General features: G+C 47.7%; 2 protein-coding genes across 3 annotated transcripts in view; both read right to left on the reverse strand.

The window, feature by feature from the left end:
* Positions 1–1,490, reverse strand: part of LOC149329713 (uncharacterized) — a 190,173-nt gene extending 188,683 nt beyond the window's left edge. For both annotated transcript variants that reach the window (XM_089560432.1, XM_089560433.1), the window contains exon 1: positions 1,143–1,490. In XM_089560432.1, the coding sequence (XP_089416558.1) occupies positions 1,143–1,427 (285 nt within the window). In that variant the 5' untranslated portion in view covers positions 1,428–1,490. The remainder of the gene's footprint in view (positions 1–1,142) is intronic.
* A 12,041-nt stretch (positions 1,491–13,531) lies between these two features.
* Positions 13,532–19,144, reverse strand: LOC149329723 (uncharacterized). Its single transcript, XM_089559594.1, has 2 exons — positions 18,488–19,144; positions 13,532–14,780 (listed from the first exon to the last, which is right to left on the reverse strand). The coding sequence occupies exons 1-2, from the start codon at positions 18,770–18,772 to the stop codon at positions 13,701–13,703; spliced, it is 1,365 nt and encodes a 454-aa protein (XP_089415720.1). The 5' UTR covers positions 18,773–19,144; the 3' UTR covers positions 13,532–13,700.
* Between the last annotated feature and the right edge of the window lie 478 nt (positions 19,145–19,622).

The following is a 19,622-nucleotide window of genomic DNA, read 5'->3' on the forward strand; positions in this document are numbered from 1 at the left end:
ATGATAGAGATTGTGAAAAAAATAGCGGACAAGATGCGATGAATACCATCAGATGAATTTTTGAGTATTTTGTTATTAAAGCCAAGGTGATCTGCTGCTGATGTTGTTTTAAGCTTCCCTAGTAAGGATAAGATACCGGTCTCACTGATAAATATTTCGTACATTGATGTATTAGAAGTGCTGACAGAAATAGGAGGTAGAGGGAGATCTTCACGGGTAAAAACGGATGTGAATGCGTTATTGAAAAGTTCGACGCATTCGGCCACTGGAACACTGCTGCCTTCCGCGTCGGTAAGAGTAATGTCAGGATGATTAGCGGGGTTTATTATCTGCCAGAACTTCCGTGGATTGTTTGTTAGCATTGCCGGTAGATCGTGTGTAAAAAAGTGCCTACGTGCAGATATCAATTCAGACTGGTATTCCTTATCATATAGTTTGTACCGTTGCCAAGATTCGGAGTGTCTGTTCTTGTCGGCTTGTCTGTAAAGGCGCTTTTTCTTGTTATTAAGGCGACGTAGATGCCTGTTAAACCAAGGCGCTGTGTTAGTGCAAGGGATACTGATAACCGCGCACATTAGCACATTAGCTAGTTAGCATAGCCGCGCACATATTTTTGCAGCTGAGATACTGCATAAGGTGGCTAGAATTTCGAATTTTTAAGCTTCTGCGCCTTCATTAATTTACGGATATGGTGTCTGGTTTATGGAGGTTTAACGTCCAAAAGCGTCTGAGGGAATGAGAGACGCCGTACTGAAGGGCTCTGGAAATTGCTACCACCTGGGGTTCTTTAGCAAGCACTGACATCGCAGAGTACAGGGGCCTTTAGGATTCGCCGAAATCAAAATTCGACGTCCTCGGCTGGTATCGAATTAACCCGCGTCTTTCGGAACAGCGGCCGAGCGCCGTAGCCACTGAGCCACAGCAGCGGCATTATTGTACGGATACCACGCCCGCCCAGCGCAACATTATTCCGTTAAAGGGGCTCCGCAAAGATAAGAACATTTAACAGGGCTCTTTCATTAAATTACAGTGTGATTATGTCCACCGATTCATGCGAAATGCGTAGACATGCGGGAAATATTGTGCGGCAGATTGCAAGGTGAAAATTAAAAGCAACAAAGAAAACCCCCTCTCGTAATTACCTCCCTTCTCAGCAGATCGTCCGCAGTGAAGTCCAACAGACCGACGTCCTCCTCCTCGAAGCGGTTGCCGTCCAGAGGACACTCTTTCGACCCGTCCTGGCTGCAATGCTCGTAGCAACACTCGCACAGCACGTGCATGCAGGGCAGCAACGCGGTCTTCTTTCGCACCAGACCGCAGGCACTGCAGACTCGGTTGGCTGGAACAGGCTTGAGGAAAGTCAGGGGCCTCCAGTCGAGCTCCGGGGAAAATCCCACCAGCGTGTGCTGAGTGCTTGAGGGAGGCATCGTTCACCACGTATGCGTCCGCTGCGCCGGTCGCATCAGGAACTGCTGTTTCCGCCCCTTCAGAGCGCGCTCTTATCTCCTTTGCGGCGCTCGTCAAGGCGACAATCGCGACTGCATGGGCTGACTCTCGTCGCAGGTGCGGCGGAGAAGCGAAATGACACGCGTCGAAATATACCGCCGCTCACTAGGGATGACACGCCGCGATGATAGCTTTAAAACACTGAACGCGAAACTTTCATAGAAACTCATAGGTATTAACCCAAGCAGCACAAGTAACCGGCCCAATATTGGAAACGCATTGACAAAGCCCGGTCCTACAAAGGACCAGAGTGAGACCATCCACCTCAAATATTGGCCGATTGGCTGTGCTGCTTGGAAAACTAGGCGGCACAAAGGGCGCACACGGGCTCCCAGACGAATGGGAAGGCGGAGCAATTTTTTTTGAACGGAAGTTAAAAAGTGATGTCTCGAATACGTATGGTTTGGCTTATTACTGTTTGTGACACTTGTTCTCGCGATCTGTGTGTTCACCTTCCACAGAGAGGCCTTTATAGATGCATGGCTACCATTTCAGCGGAGGCCAATTCTTTTTCAAGGTCAATGAAACTACGTTCTCCGCAACCTGTGTTGGCTGACAGCAGTTCCGTTTGAAAATGAAGGCTGCGAAATAATCCAGCACAAACTCTCACCTTTTGTAATGGGTTGTCGAGTAATACGTGAAAACAGAATGTCGACGCAACAATGGCGCAATGGCAGATACGTTACTGAAGTTTTAGGCGAAACCTTCGCGACCAGTTTACTTTGTGGCCTTTGTGGCAGTGTGCGAAAATGAAACATGGTGTAAAATGAGTGAAAAAAATACTTTCCTTAATGAGACACGTGCTGTAAGGGGGCTGAATAAAAGCTGCTTAATATAACAACTTTCAGAAGGTATATGTCACGATATGGTGGGCGGCTTGGTGTTGGTTGGCGCCGAAGTTATAATTAATCCGGCCAACCTGCCCACCACTGCACTCTCCGTAAGTTAGGAGGGGGTGAAGCGACAAACTTCTCCACCCCGCGTGCGGAAGATGAGGTTAGACTGCTGACCGGCGATAGGTGCCACGCCTGATTAGCCGTTGACCGGAGGCATGAGGCGTATAGGCAAGTTTCTTCAGCAACCCCCTTTACTTGGGCAAGAACACGAACAAACGGTTACAAAACAAACCAAGCAAAATAGAGGTAATGCACAGGCGCGATGCGAACAACAAGCACAAAATCAGAACACAAACACAAACTATTAACAAGAAGAAGGAAAACAACAGGGCGAGAACTATACAACAAAGTTACATGATTAAAGCAATATACAAAGGAATAGGACGAGAACAGCGACAGAACAAAGAAAAAGAGCAGAGCGAGTGGTGAGAATCGGTGACTTAGCTGCGTAGTGGCAAGGTCCGGTCGCAGGGAGCGTCGGGCTGCGGAAGCGCGCGGTGCTGATGGGGGGTGGTGCGGATACGGGCGAACTTGGGCCCCGGGTTACGCGTCTTCCACGCGTCTTTCGGGGCCGCCGTCGCCGCGCTCTACGCGTCAGACACCGCCTAGGCTCGCTTGCCGACCACTGCCCTGGCTGACCCTACACACGTCGGCACGCACCGAAATCTCAAAGTCAAAACCAACTAACTCGGTCGTGATTTTCCCGCCACCGTGTTCACGTGACAAACCACAAAAAAACAAATAAAAGCAAACGAATCCTCTCGGCCCCGTGCACCAACGATATACAGATGTTGAGAAGGGGGGAGAAGAAGCATGAAGAAACTGAAGGGGACGCGAAGGAAAGGTATGGTCCTAACGAGGAGGGATGTTAACTTCTCAAGGTTGGGACGGGTGCTAGGGCCTTCACCGGCCGCTTCCCGTCCCCCCCTCGTGAAAGCACTCTCTTCCCGGCGATAATCCTGAGGAGGGGGGCGGCGTAGTCTTGACCCCCCCAGCGTCGCGAGGGGTCAATGCCCACGCGGGGGGAGGCAAAGTCATCGCCGCTGCGTCGCGACATGCCCGCATACTACCGGCGCCGTGGCCAGCCGTGGCCACTTTGGTCGGAGAAGAAAGAAGAAAAATAAAGCATGCGCGCACTTTGTGACAGTATACCGTGTCTAAACATGGCTCGATTTTCACGAGGTTTGTGGCAGCGTTTTTTTCTTTAGTGAATAGAGGAAATGTTGCGGGCAGATTTTATTGTTTAAGTTGCATTTTTTTACCAATTAGACGCAAAGTTCCAGAAAAATGCTGCTTTTAGATATGTCGAACTTTCCTGTCATTTCGGGAAAAAACTAAGCCAAATATCAAAATTTCGCCCGCAACATTTCCTCCCTTTTTCTTTCTTGATTGTTAAGCCGCAATTTCTATCCGTATCGAACCTAGTGTTTGCGTTTTACAGGCTCTGAAAGTTGTGTAGGTATTTTCTGCGGTGATTTGAATTTCGCGCTAAAATTTTACTAGTGCGACGTGGCTCCACCTGGCGACAACTTATTTTGTCGCTACTACACTCTACCACAAACTTCTTGCTTGTCTGTGTTCATGCGCACACTTTTTTCTTATAACCTGGACGAACTGTATTCCTTTCTTTCCTTTTTTTCTTGCTTGGGCTGTAGTTGGAAAGGATTTCTGCTTTTCTTTTTTTTTCTCGAGCTTCTGGTGCCAAAAGGAAGCGGGATGCAAGGCCACAGCCAAAAGCACCTCACTCTCCCCCCCCCCCCCCCCCCCTTAGCTCACGCAGTAAGGCATTGTTCGCCCCAAAACACTCGTGAGTCGAGTTATCGGGTCAAAAACCGGTTACTGGGTCCATGTAAAACGTGCCGAGTCGAGTCAGGAGTCAAGGGGTCGGGCCCCAGTAAATTCCTTTTTCTTTTTTTTTGACTGAACTCCACCCTGCCCCAATGTGCTTGCAAACGCTGTCGAGCCGAAAAAACGGAGGGGAGAGGATAAATGCAAACTTGTTTTTCACTTGCGCCGTCGCACCTGCGAAGCAGCGGTGGTGTCCCTCAATCTTGGATGCTACCACCAGTGGCGTAGCCAGAAATTTTGTTCGGGGGGGGGGCTCATGTTGCAGCGCGGCCTCCTGATAGAATTTGTGGAGAGATCAAACGCAATAATAAATGCATTGCAATTGACAATGCCATTGTGTATTAGGTAACGCTACGCACTGTCTAGACAAGTGAAATATGTATTTTTTAAATAAAAAAATGTATTCGTATGTTCAAAAATCGTGGCAGACATAACTGATACCAATGCTTCCATGTTTTTGCGTATTCAATAAGTAAAGAAAATACCACACGAAGTCTAGAGCTATATCAGTCCGAAACGAGCAAAACAGTGCATGCCGCTGATATGAAAAAACCACAGTTCTCGTCCTTTTAAGTTTCATCCAACTTTGATTTGCTTGGTGCCTTGTTGGTGCTGAGAAGCGGAAGATGGGTGTTCGGCGCTGGGAAGGCTCGTACGAGACTAGGCAAAGTAAGCTACAGGCTGTCACTACAATCGAGGACATGCTTCTGTAGCTATGTAAGGAAGGCCAGGCGGGAAAGGGATGGAAACCAGTCATACGGCCTTGTGCTAGGAGCTCCTTTCTTTCCTATTATTTGGAGACTGACTACACAGGTGTTCAACACAATGGAACCTTTTCTGGGTAATGTCCTGGGGATGCACCAAGCCTCGCTTCCGCCATTTTAACCAACCACACCTGTCTGCTCAGCCGAAACCAGTAGCCCCCCTCTACCATTGTAAAAGAATTTTCTCAGAAAAGAAGGAAGAAAGCTTAGGCAACCCAAATCGGAAACGCTAAATTGGTGGGTTACTGGGAAATGGTCTATTGTCTGACCCCCACATCCTTCTTTGCTCAATGGCTTGAGAGGGGTTAACTTTTTTGTGCTTCGGTCCCAGGAAACTTGGCCACATACCTACACAAAGTTCTGGGCTCTACTTTTTGTACGCGGAAGAACGAATACTTTCGTGTCGCGGTGTGGTTTACACACCTGGAGGGGGAATAGAACTTACCTCCTTTTTGGGGTACTCAGGTGCTGCCATCTATCGACAGAAAAAGTTCAAATCTGAGTTGCCTTGTAGCTGGTGAACCCTCTTAAGAGCAAAAAATATTAGCACAAATCACTGGCGATTACAATTCGTATATTTCACCACGAGGCGCTGCGGTACGCATACCTGCCTAACGGGCCGTTTCCATGTTTGCAGCCTAGGGGGGGACGGCAGGAAGTAATTGCTTTATCAAGCGTGCACCGCCCGAGCGTTGGAGTGCCGCCCCTACGTGACGGTGCTTGCAGCATTTATTTTGGCTCGGTTATCATGAGCAAAGGTGGCTTCTTTTTATTACTGTTTTCTTTTTAATGTCCGCGATGGTTTGTCAAAAGGTACTCGCGGGAACAATAGATGATAGCGCTGCTTTTAGGCACTAGTTTTGCTAGTCCGTGGCAGTCCGTTGAACCTCCCTTATACTGTAGAATGGGAACGGCCCGGCACTCTCGTTATCAGCTTCTTCGCCACCCGCAGCGCCACGGGTTGTCATTCCGGCGCTCTTATATTCCGTCATGAGTGCTAATCTTTTTTCACCCGCGACTGTACTTTGACATCGCACAGTACACGGCCTCCAGAATTTCGCCTCCATCGAAATGCGACCGCCGCGACCGGGATCGAACCCGCGTGTTTCGGGTCAGCAGCCGAGCACCATAACCGCTGAGCCACCGCGGCGGCTGGTGGGCTTGACCAAAGAATCGCAGGTGCGCATGTGTGCAAACGCACTGACCGCGGCCTATGACGAAGGTTAGCATGGAAGGGAGTATTAAAAGTGTTTAGGTATTTTGATGGTTTTTTATTAGTTTTTGAAAACAAAAAAAACACTTGACCTACACAGATGCTGTAAGCGCAGTTTTAGCCAACTTTCAAACAGAAGAGAGGGGGTTGGTGCTCAGTCGTGAACTTTCTATGAGGGGGTGTTTGGAGTTTTTAGTTCTTAACATCATTATCCTGGGCGAGCATTATGTCTGTTGGCGATACTCACTTCGAGCACAGAAAGAGCTATTGCCTGTTACGTCAGCTCATTCAAAAACTGTAGAACGCGCCATTGCTGGCCTCTGCCTCTAATCAGCTTTCATGAAGTCGTGTCAGCATGCTATGCAGGCGATCTTTGATGAGCAAGTTGATCGGTTGGTTTCGACGGGGTTCCCATGCTCGGTCATCAGAGACGTTGCTGAAGCCCTCCTAAGAAAGAGGAAATGTTCTATGTTTCAAAAGTCGTGTGAGCCAAGAAAACGATCCGTGAAACCAGAATTGGTAGCTCATACGCGCAGGGTCGCGCATAGTGTGAAAACGGTGGCGAAGCGACATGGCGTGCCGGTCGTGTATTATGCTCCACGAAAGAATGCGCAGCTATGGGCGTGAATTGCGAGCGATAAAAAGAGCTCTTGCAACAAAACGCATGGCACGCAGTACGTGAAACGCTGCACAGGTGTGGTATACGAGATACCACTGACCTGCGCAAAAGCCTATGTGGTCCAAACGGGGCGGGGTGTTAATGGCCGCGCTGCTGAGCATCCACGATCGCTAAAAGAACTAGGGGGTGCACATCTTTCACAGCACTGGACTGAATGCTTCGTGTGTAACCGTGCGGCAGAGCATGGGCCGGGTGAAAAAACATCCAGGCACTGCACGAAGTGTGAACCACGACTTCAGGAGATAAAAGATTCTGGGCAGGAGTAGAGTTAGGAAGGTACCGTCTTTGTCAAAATAACCAGGCTGCACGGTTTGCTTAAAGCTTCTATAGTGGAGCCCTTGTGGCTTTCCTAACGATCAAAACTTGTTGGAAGGTAAGAAGACCACCAGTCCTTACTTCTAACGGCCATTTCAACTTCACGGAAGCTGTAAGGGCTCCACTGTACGAGCTAGAAGCAAACCATGAAGCCTGATTACTTTTGACAAACACTGTGCGTTAGGTTTTGGAAGCATTCCACATAAAAAAGAGGGGATTAGATTGTGTAGGCGATACTTCGGTCTGCCTTTTCAAGACCGTGATGTGATATATTGGACGGTTTGGTTGATGCCATCTCTTGTTTCTTTTTTTTTTGCAGATGGCTGAAAATTTTTCTATATATTTCCTGGCTTGGCAGTAAATAAACTCGGATGATGTTAGCGCATGTTCTGCGTCAGTCCTTCTTGTGTATGTCTCTCAGTAGCACTATTGCCTTTTCAGTCTGAATTAATACAGCCTCACCTGGCCCAAATTGACGTTCTTTTTAACGTTCTTTTAAATCGTGGACGAGATGAGCCATTTAATTTCGTTAGTTTTCCTCGGGGACAGAGATCCGCTGTAGAGAGAAATAGGACGGGGCGACTAAATATTCTTGACTGTTTATTGGTTTCTTTCCAATACAAAGAAAAAGCCAAGCGAAAGCTGATGGCTACTAGCCTGAGGAGGCCCTCCCTCCGCATACAGTTTCGACAGCATTACAGGAAGAATTAAACAAAAACAAACACACAAATTTGTAGTTGAACTCTGTTCAGTTCTATGTCATTCAGGATCCAATAGGACTCACTACACAAATATATACAACAGATTTTTTGCCGTAGGGGGGACAGGAAGAAAAGAACAAAACAATATGAACACAGGGGCAAAGCTCAGTCATCGTGGCGAAAATATGTAGATATGAAAAACAGAAAAAAAAGAAAAGAAAGGCGACATCCAGTTCACCTTAGCTTTAGCTCTTTCCGGCGTCGTTTAGCGAGTCGGCCTGCTTTGAAAGGAGCGAATAGTCGCTATGAAGTGTGTGTAAATTGCTTATGCATTAGGAGTTTGCTCAGAAAAGGAAAAGATTGTGGGAATATGACGCGCACTATCTAACTGGGAAGGACTAATGTGTGCATGAGACCTGCTGATTGCTGTTCAGCCACAAAGGCCTGAAGGCCAGGTAGGTCACCAGCCTGTGATGGAGATCGATGCCTGCGTGTGTCCTGTGGTCTGTTCGAAGAGGGGAAAGTTATAACGTATTGTCTGCGTTTCGCTGCAGCCGTCATTGATGCCAGAAGCCTTGAGAGGGGCTGTAAGTATACGAAACGGATATTATGAGAAACGCTGGCGGACGTTTGTGGCTAGCGTGGAAACTTAAAAGAGACTGGAGACTTAAGCCGAAGTCTTTTTTTATCTTATATTGCCCCACCGCATCATATCACACAATTCGGTCAGACCTGTGAGGGATATGACGAGCTTTAAGTCGTCCAATATACACTGAAGGAGAACAGCCTGTTATTCTAGCTTATCATAATGCTATCAGGTGGCGTCAATATAAAGCAAGCCCACTTGCTGGTGGCAACACAGTCGTCAGGTGCTTCCCCTCGTTCCTTTAGCGATCGCTCCATATCATAGCCGGGGAAAAACCCCGGACGCCTCCTAAGGAACTAAAACTGATCGAATAAGAAGTTCGCGCCATCATAGGCGGCCGCATGCAGGCACCCTTTCGCATGCGAGAACAGCCAGCGTCCAACAAATCCGAAACATGTAGACAGAACGACTCGCCAGCTATAAACACTGCTTAGCATGCCTTTCGATTAGCTTGCGATAAGTTGAAGGCGAAAGGCAGGCTGCCACAAAGCTTCTCTCACAGATGAAAGCGGAAGAAAAATTGCGCCGAGTCTTCTAGGCGTATGTCGTACTTAGCGCACTGGTGTAAAATACCACAAATAAACAAAAAAAGGCGCCTGTGGCTATATCGGTAGCGCGCACGTTTTGCGCCTGGGACGGCTGCTGTAAGCAGTGGGATAATTTAATATTGCAGTTGCATGTCTTACACTTAATTGGCTCTGCTCTAGTATTTGTGTAGTTTACTAAAATATATTGAGGAAACATTTCAAATTTTGGGCTAAAAAATTAGTCAAAAGAGCTACTACTAGGGGTAGTTGGAAATACATACTTGAAGGAATTGGTGAGCGCTATAAAAACACGGAAAAGGAACGAACACACAGGACGAAGCGCTTTCTCATCATCATCATCACCATCAGCCTGACTACGCCCACTGCAGGGCAAAGGCCTCTCCCATGTCTTTCCAACTAACCCTGTCCTTCGCCAGGCGCGACCACCATATTCCCGCAAATTCCTTAATCTCATCCGCCCACCTAATTTTCTGCCGCCCCCTGCTACGTTTGCCTTCTCTTGGAATCCACTCCGTTACCGTTAAGGACCAGCGGTTATCTTGCCTTCGCATTACATGCCCTGCCCAAGCCCACTTCTTCCACTCGATTTCAACTAGGATATCATTAACGCGCGTTTGTTCTCTCACCCACTCCGCCCGCTTCCTATCTCTTAACGTTACAGCTATCATTTTTCTTTCCATAGCTCGCTGCGTTGTCCTTAACTTAAGCTGAACCCTATTTGTTAGCCTCCACGTTTCTGCCCCATAGGTGAGTACCGGTAAGATACACCTGTTGCATACTTTTCTCTTGAGGGATATTGGTAAACTGCTATTCATGATCTGAGATAACCTGCCATATGCGCTCCACCCCATTTTTATTCTTCTAGTTACTTCCCTCTCATGATCTGGATCAGCTGTCACTACCTGCCCTAAATAGACATTCTCTTACTTCTTCCAGCACCTGGCTACCAACTGCGAACTGTTGTTCCCTAGCTAGGCTGTTTAACATTACTTTGGTCTTCTGCATGTTAATTTTTAGCCCCACCATTCTGCTCTGCCTGTCTAATTCATTGATCCTGCTTTGCAGTTCATGTCCTGAGTGACTTAGCAAGGCAATGCCATCAGCGAATCGCAAATTACTCCCAAGCGCTTTCTAGCAACTGTTTAATCTCTAAAAACACGGAAAAGAGACGAACACACAGGACGAAGTGGTTAGAAAGCGCTTCGTCCTGTGTGATCGTCAGTCTTCCGTGTTTTTATAGCGCTCACCAATTCCTTCAAGTAAAAAATTAGCATGCGGCTGATTTCATTCGAACTAAAACGTTACTTGTTTACACGACTGGCATACTGAAAACAAAAAAAAAGCCTGGAGTCGCGTATTTTATCGCGGCTATTTCCTCGCATGCTGTCACCCACATTCCGGTTAATTGGCCGTACTCTATGCGAAATAGGACTACTTTATTTACGTCGCTTAGTAAGCATCCAGAGAGTCGAGGGGTACCGTCCTATCTGAATGCTTGTACCTGTACGCGCACAAGAGACCCACGCGCAGCGGTGCCATCCCTTATTAAAATATATAGACAGTCTATAGATATGTTATAGCTTCTATTGTCTTCGTATGGATATTTCTTTTTGTATTCATAGATTATAGACTGTCTATGCACAAAAGCCTACTAAAAGTGTATCCATAAGTCTATAGTTTGCTTATAGCATTTGTATTGCCTATGGACTGTTCTCTCGGATTTGTCTAAATAGTGTCTAGAGACCTTATAGACAGCAACCTATGGACAGTCTGTAGAGTGTCTAAAGAAAGTTTTGGGAGGAATGTTGTGGTTTAATGCTGAAACGCTTCTGTTGCTAAACGTGCGTGGAGGCGAGGTAGTGCGTTCCTGCGCATTTCCATACCTTTTAGCGTACTACATAACAGCGCGATGTAATAACAGATAGAAGATATTTCCATAATAACTTGTCATGGCGTTCTAGGCAGATTTCAGGGCATAGTTTTTTTCTGCCGTCCATTTCACTTTCGCAAAGACATAGGTTAGGTTGATGTTTTTATAGAAAGTGTAACCGCATTGTCTTTTTTGTATTATACATGCGACTTACCGGGAAATTTTCGCAATGTCGGCTTCGTAGTGCACTGAAAATATTGCGTGGGAAAAAAAAGTTTTTGCCACAACATTGTTTTCGTCTGCATTGCTGCTTTTACTAAAACATGTGCGCTCTTTCAATCCGAGCTAACAGACGCCACAGTGCCTCTCATATGGAGTTAAGACGCACGAAGTCCACGGTCCCACACAAGGTGGGGATGGTGGTGAAAACATTTATTCGAAAGGGACAGGAGGTATGCTTCGATCAGCCCCTAAGGGACCGATCCTTACAAACACTAGGTGGAGGTCCCTAGTTTGGGACCCAGGGGCGGTGGCCGCCCGGGCGCGCCCGACTAAGGCTTGCTGGGCCTGTAAGTCGTGGCAGCCGAGCAGGGTCGCCTCCCATTCCTCCCGGGTTGGGTTGGGGATGGGGGGAATGCCGGGTTGGAGGGGAAAGTTCACACCAGGTGATAGGTGTCCGAAGACACTGCACTACAGTGCTGGCAGCTGCCGCTAAAGGATGGGTCAATTGTTTAATTGCTGCCGGGCACAGCAAGGTATTGGTGAGAAGGCGGAAAAGGAGCCGCTCATCCGCCTTCTTGAGGCCTTTACATAGGCGAAGTTAAAGGCTATGACATTCTCTATAGTGGGTTGTAATATTTTTGAACGTATATAGCTCTCCGAAGGTGACGAAGGCCATGAAGTTTTGCTGAAGCTTCATCGCCTGCGAGCATTAGGCCTGAGGACATAATCATCATCATCATCGTCATCAGATGATACGCTTGGAAGCGGGAGAAGAAAGTGGGCACGAAGCTGTTCATGTATCAGCGATAGACAGAGGTAAAAAATAAGCCACAAAACCGCCGTGCATAGGAACACTTTCTGAGTTTCCAGGAATTAATTAAGGGCAAATTGGTCTGGTCTGGTATATGGTGTTTAACGTCCCAAAGCGACTGAGGCTATGAGAGACGCCGTAGTGAAGGGCTCCGGAAATTTCGACCACCTGGGGTTCTTTAACGTGCACTGACATCGCACAGTACACGGGCCTCTAGAATTTCTCCTCCAAAGAAATTCTAGCCGCCGCGGCCGGGATCGAACCCACGTCTTTTGGGTCAGCAGCCGAGCACCATAACCGCTGAGCCACCGCGGCGGCTAAGGGCAAATTGACCTCAAATAGTTCGTTCAACCACGAATGATCTGTGCATGGTTTCAAAAGGATGAAGGTAAGAGCTTCGACCACGGCGGGTCGCTCCACGGATAGCAAGACAACGTACCCTTCTAAATCGAGGAAAAAAACAGAATGGCAGTAGTTCACGGTCGAACATCGTCATGAATTGCGAAATAGTGTGCAGTGAAAGGAATTATACGCGACACGAAGCCAAAGTCGATGCTGCAAGCAGAGACGGCAGCATACTCATCCAGGTAAGCATGAATGATTGGGCATGCGTAATTACCGATGGGGCGCGATGCATATTTTCGGGCCGTGGGCCATAGCGCCACATAGGTGTTAGGTTAGGAAAAGCTACTGCGAGGAAGCCTACCTTCCAGCACTCGTCTAAAGAAGGCCGTTTTGGGAACAGAACAACGCTGGCGTATTTATACGCATGCGGAGGGAAATGCCAGACGAAACAGCGTATATAACAGGTTAAATGAGCCTTGCTATATTTTTGGCACAGATGCTCTGACCCTGACTGAGAAACACTAATGAAAAAGAAACACGTTCTTTTTCTAACTTTTAATATGTCGTGGCTTCGAAGTTTTTCTATTTAAGGCGTCAAAAGTGTCGCTGCTTGTATTACATAAGTAGATAGCAGTTAACAAGATTATGACAAAGTAGCAACCATTGTCTTCGCGCCTAAAAAGGTTCATGGGGGAGTTTAACGTCCCAAAGCGACTCACTCTATGAGAGACGCCGTAGTGAGGGCTCCGGACATTTAGACTACCTGGGGTTCCTTAACGTGCAGTGACATCGCACAGTACACGGACCTCTAGAATTTCGCTTCCAACGAAATTCGACCGCTGCGGTCGGCATAGAACCCGGGTCTTTCGGGTCAGCAGCCGAGCGCCATAATCACTGAGCCACCGCGGCGGCTCGCGCATAGAAACATTCTATTTCGTAAATAAATGGCAAATGAGGCCAGGGCGTTTTTTTTTGTAGAAAATGGATATAATCAGAAAAGGGCGCAATATGCGGTTACTATCGTTTTACGAAAATGTTTCAAGAAATACCGAGCCTTCGCTGCCAGAGAGAACATAACATTGTTTATTTAGTTATTTATACATTTCACGGTGGGACACATATCTGAGAGTAGGAAATAAAATAAAACTAGGAGCTATTTTTGTGGAGTTTCAAATCAGAGCTGTTAGGAAACGAGCCTTCATGCCAGTGTTTTGGGAGGAATACCTACCTAACGTAAAGTCAGTCCCTAAAGAAGTGAGGAAAGGAATGGAGGGTAAAACGGCGTTCAATAACACGAACTTGTAGCGGATGGCCTTTGTCCGCGCCCAAGTTCGCTTCAAGGCAGAAGTTCAAACTTTATCCGAAGCTGATCGTTATCTACGTACCCGTAATGCTCGAGATCTGCGAGGTTAATCCCAAAATAATAGTGACAAGTCTTGTTGCTTGACGTCGTTGGCTTTTGATTGCGTCCGTCAGATGGGTCTGGTTTAGCTTCCCGCACAGTGTCTTCCTTTCCTCTCGGATGAATTACGCTCACCCTGACTTCGTGCTTGAAAGGCCACTGGACTTCGTCGTCCATGTCGCCCTTGTGCAGGGTGTACTTGAAGTACAGCAGTACAGATCTCCAGTTACGCTCGAACCAGACTCCAGGAGACATGCAGTAGCCGCACAGGTACACCTTCTCGCTGTCATACTCAACCCTGCCTTTCTGCGTCGCCTCGTATCGAAGGGATTTCACTCCATTTACAAGAAACTCGCAGTGCGCCTCTTGTAGTGCACTCACTCGACGCGCATTGGGAACGGGTTGCAACGCTTTTTGAACATTCTCTTTCAATTCAGCCTTGATTTGTTTAGCTGCAATCTGTGACATTAAGTCGTCTTGAGTTGCGCTCAATTTATCGTTCAGTTTTTTTTCTACACTTTTTATAGTTCTCAAACAAGTGTTAACTGTATCGCTGCATGTCGCAAAACATTGCTTCAGTTCAGCATTGGACGACGTTATTTCCTCGTGGTTCTGTCCTTTCAAAGACGCTAGTTCTTGACGCAGTGTCTCCTTGAGTGTGTTTATGCCATGAGAGATTTCGCTTAACCGGTCCCCATGCGTGCTGATATCAACAGCCATTGGCTTCAGAATTCCTGTGATTTCACCCGCCTGCCTTGCAATGGCTCCTCTCGAAGAAGACAACCATGCTGCCTCCTCGGCGTGAGCCGCCGGAACTTCGCTTTCGCATGCCACGGATGCCGAAGGGTCGCAAGAGGCCGACCGGAGATGCGTGCACACATCTCGGCAAAGCACGGTGGCCGAGCACTTGGGACAACGGATGGAGTGGTGTTCGCAGACCAGCTGGAAATGCCGGACGATCCCTGAAGCAGCCGTCGCATACTGGCAGCCACTACCTTCATTCCAGCACTTCACCTGCAAGGATACAAAATAATTCACTTGGAGAGATGATGAAGCTGGGTATAGCGAATAAGAAACGGGTTTCTATATTATGCGCCCTTTTTCGGGCCTCAAAAATGAAACGGTAAACGCGACAAATATATTAAAAGTAATCAAGTTTTCGATTCTCGCTCTATACGGAACATGTATCGTTAACATAGCTAACGATGTTCTGTCAATTTGATAAACAAAGATATTGATGTCTGAAGAACATATAGAATTATTTCCCTAACCAGCTGTTGAACATGTTCAAAAGGATAGAGGTCTCATAATCTTAACTAATACACCATGTTCGAGGCAGGTGTGCAACTTACCAGCGAGCGGCCTTGCAAGTGGTGGAAGACCACACTCTTTTGTTTGTTGAAAAAATTGTCAGACTCTGAAGCAGCGTATGACCTGGCGTCAGCTGCAAGTTTTTTTTTTCTGTTTTCCAGGAACGATTTTGATGCCAACGTATACATAGTGAGAAGAGAAATCGTTTGACGCCACCTCGAATGTCCTACGTGAAGTAGTTTGGTCGTAAGGAACGTCTGAAGATCCATGAAGTTATGGCTTTGGAGACCAAAGGCCGTCGGTATGAATCGCTTTAATATGCTAAGCATTGATACGATTATTAATTGTATGTTCCATAACACGTTGAATTGTTTGACACCACACCGCTTATTCTGCGCCAGTTCGGTGGTTAACAAACCTTGTACCAATGGTACCACTTAGTGGTCCAATTTGGCTCTTTGCACACTGGGGTATTAACAGGAAAATGAAAGGATAGTAGTATACAGGGTGTGTCACGTAACTTGAACCAAGGATTTTAAAAAGCGGTAAGCCGCAGCCAACTGAAACCAACGATACATTGTTCGCCATCATGTGGCGCTCCTCAGAATATTTTGGTTGGTTGGTTTATGGGGTTTAACGTCCCAAAGCGACTGACGCTATGAGAGACGCCGTAGTGGAGGGCTCCGGAAATTTCGCCCACCTGGGGTTCTTTAGCGTGCACTGACATCGCACAGTACACGGGCCTCTCTTTCCCTCGGAATACTTTTATTGGGCTTAATTAGTTAATTAACCAAGATGAATTATGCAAATTTATTTTAGTGCTAAGACCGTTACGTTAGGCGGTAGAGCAGGTTTATAAACAACCCATCCAGTTTATTTCAGCATCGTATCTCCTACGGGGTCCTTTTTTCCGGCATTTAAAGAAATGCTGCGAAATATGACAAAATACCACGTGACTACGCTAGCGCACTACCAAATTGTAGCGCTCTCAACGGCGTTTCGAGCAAACCGAACGTGCCCGCTGACCGTGGCGAATTGAACGGCCGCCGCTACGCTGCGCAATGTGCTGACGCACTATCAAGGATCACTCGTTGCTATGCAACCGGTAGGGTCACATGGTATGGTACCACTCCGGTACCTGGTGATGTACCACCTGCTATCTGCTGGTGCACCACCTGGTAAGTGGTGGATACCACTCATGGTTACGTATTATGGCGGCCATTTTGGTCACGTGATACGCAAATTTTGTTTATGCAAACGCTAACCCCTGTGGCCGCCATATTTAGACAATGATGCTGTGTTGCACACTCACACGACCTTGAGTAACGCGAGTAGTATATCTGACGCTCTCAAAAACAAAGGCCTGCCCCCGATAACGTTGGCGACGCTACAGAACGGCATTCTAGGGTGAATAGAGGAGCTGCAAGACCGCTTCATAGCGGCGGCGTGAAGCACGAGTACTTTGAATCTAAGATGGGCTTTTTCAGTGCATGAACAAGGTACGCGGCTTTGTACACAGTGGGAAGGAAGAGACGGGCAGATGTCGGCTTCGCTTGACTCTAACGCAAGGGTTTCTGCCCAGTGTTTATTTACGTGTTAACCAAGGAAGCACTGAACGCAGCCAGCTGTGCGCGATAAGAGGAACGCACATGCCTACCTGAATGCGATGCAGTATGATAAACGAATACAAAGTCCAGTAACTGCCATTTTCTCTTCATAGAAAGCAAAATCGATGAAGGTAGGATGTTTCTCTGAATGTTGGTTGTAGTGTTCCTAGCCTGAATTTAAACTGTATATAAAGGAAGAGTTATGTGAAGTTCGCTGAACTTTCTGATGCTCGATGCAGTCTCCAGCACAGAGTGTACGGCGCGAGGTAGCTGCTTTGAGATGTGCACCTGTCCCCGGTCGAAGGGTTACCAAATTCGTGGAACCGCGGACGCACGACGGAGGCTCGGTGGCTGCTATTTTGTTGCCGGCGGCCCCGCCCCTAGAGCGCTGGTTCGGTCTCCATCTTGCCTTTCTACCACAGATATCTTTTCTGCGCGCAGCTTTGTGCGATGTTCAGTGTTTGAATGCCTGCAGTCGTCATTTCGGTGGCCAGTGTACTTTTTATTTTTTTAACTTTCTCGTTTCCCTGCGCGTGAGTCATTCGCTCTGCTCATGTGCATAGCTTATTGTGAGGACGCAGGTGTACGGTGGCTGCTCGGTACGCGAAGCGGCGCCAATGGGTCGCTTGAGCTTTTGGTACCCAGAAGAGGCGCCTGGTTCAGGCTGGAGTTGTCAGTGAGCGCTTGGCCCCTCAAGAACAGCTTTCTTCTGTTTTTTTTTTCATAAAGAACCTGCAGTGCGTCCCGCATGCACGTGTGCGGAAAAGAAAACGTAGAGGAAGGCAGAGGTTCGGAATGCAGTGAGTTCAGTGCTGTTTGTATGTGTGCTCGGAACCCCTCCTTTCCCAAATATTTGGTTAGCCGATATCCTTTCCCCAGTCTTTGATTACCTGACCTAAACTTTATTTTCTTTTCCCTAACCATCGATTGGGGCGAAGTGTCGCCTGATTTATTATTGGCTGCTGTCCTCGGCAAGGGTGGAGACAGAGGGCTTAAATCTAAGCGCTCTGGGTTAAGCGGGGGCTCATTTCTTGTAACCAACGGTTCAGTCGTGCTGTAAATGGTGTTCTCCTAGCTCGTTTGTTCTTGTTTATTTATGTGTAAGAAGTTGAACTATTTGTTAACTATTTGTTAAACTTCTTTTCCTGCCGTCCAGTAATGCGAATGTTTTGAGAGTCCGAACGACAAATCCATCAAGAAACCCGATTTCATCATCAACAAGTATTTCCTCACGTCGCCACGAGCAGGGTAAACGAATTAGATTCGACAGATTAAGAAATTACGCTCTTATTGGCATATCTACGAGGTCAACGTTAAAAGCCCGGCCTAAAACAAAGCCAAAATTTTGTGCTTCAGTAATTATAGAAATGCTCTCAGTTTACCACGGAAATTTAAACTGCCTCCTTGTTTTGCTTAGGCGCTCACCAATGTACACCGCATAGCATCTCCAGTTCTTGGAAGCACTGAATAATGAGGAGAAATATGGCATTGAAGAGGAAGAATCTCTCGCAGAGCGGTTCGAAACGGTCCAGCAGTGAGCAAAAATGCTTACGAGTCACAATTTTGAAGCTTGTGACGGCCTCATTATTACGCTGTTACGTAACATAACGCGAGACAAGCGACATACGCAACGATACGAATATTTTACAGGGCTCTTTCTTTGCAGCACAGTTTTGTACTGCCCTCCGATAGATGTGATATGTGTACACATGCGAGAAATACTCTCCGCGGCAAAGAGAAACAGGCAAAGGAAACAATATAAAAAAAAGCCCAAGCATCTACTCCTTTCACGTGCTCGCTTACCTGTCTTCTCAGCAGATCGTCAGCGGAGAAGTCCATGACGGTGACGTCATCCTCCTCGTAGGCGTTGCCGTCCAGAGGACACTCGCTCGAGTCGTCCTTGCCGCATAATGTGTAGCAACAGTCGCACAGCGCATGCATGCAGGGTAGCAACGCGGTCCTCTTTCGCACCAGACCGCAGGCGCTGCAGACTCGGTTGGCTGGTATAGGCTTGAGGAAGGTCAGGGGCTTCCAGTCAAGCTCCGGGGAGAACCCAACCAGCGTGTACTGCAGGCTTGATGGAGGCATTGCTAGCACTGTACTGCGTATGTCCGCTGCGCCGGTCACTCGGGCAACTGCTTTTTCCGCCCCCTAAAAACGCGGCCTAATCCTGCTCCCGGCGGTCGTCAAGGCCACAGTCGCGTCTGCATGAGCTGACTCACGTCCACGTGTAAAGACAGACAGCAGCGCCGACTGCAACCGGCTGGCTCGATTTTTGCCACGAGAATGCCCAGCTTGCGTCCGGCCAAAGAAAATGCTAGCTGACGCTGGTCCGGCACTCAGCTTTGCGCTGTACTCTCCCCCTTCCTCTCGCCTTCGCTCCTTTTAGGGGCTTCGTGCACTCTTTCTCCTCACCCTATCCTCCTTGCAGAAATAGCTAGGGTGCCTCAATGCCCCCCCTCCGCCGCTCCGTGAAGGGTGGTGGCTTTCTTCGAAAAGGACAATGTAGCCTTCGCGGGGTCGACCGACAAGTCCGACATGTTTGAACCCACGACCGTGGTGAGGAGGAACCGCCGCTTCGCAGGTGTTTCTCCCTTTTTCACAAACTTCCCGGCCAACACGTCACCGCTCGCGGCGTAAACAGATCTGGTTTGAAAACAGCATGAATCCACGGGCGTCCGGAATGGAGGGCAAGGGAGGGGGCGTCTTTCCCCCAACTATACACTATCAGAAAACAACTACAAAGCTTGATTAGTACGCTAAGGTGGTAGCAACTTTTCGCATTCTGCTTATTAAAATTAGTTCTGTGGTTTAGGTTTGGTTTATTGGGGTTTATCGTGCCAAATCAGCTCAGGCTATGAGAGACGCCGTAGTGAACGGCTTCGGAAATTGCGACCACATGGGGTTCTTTAACGTGCACTGACATCGCATAGTACAC

The sequence above is a fragment of the Amblyomma mixtum genome, chromosome 9, assembly GCF_055824585.1.
Source record: "Amblyomma mixtum isolate Tamu chromosome 9, ASM5582458v1, whole genome shotgun sequence".
Taxonomy (NCBI): Eukaryota; Metazoa; Arthropoda; class Arachnida; order Ixodida; family Ixodidae; genus Amblyomma; species Amblyomma mixtum.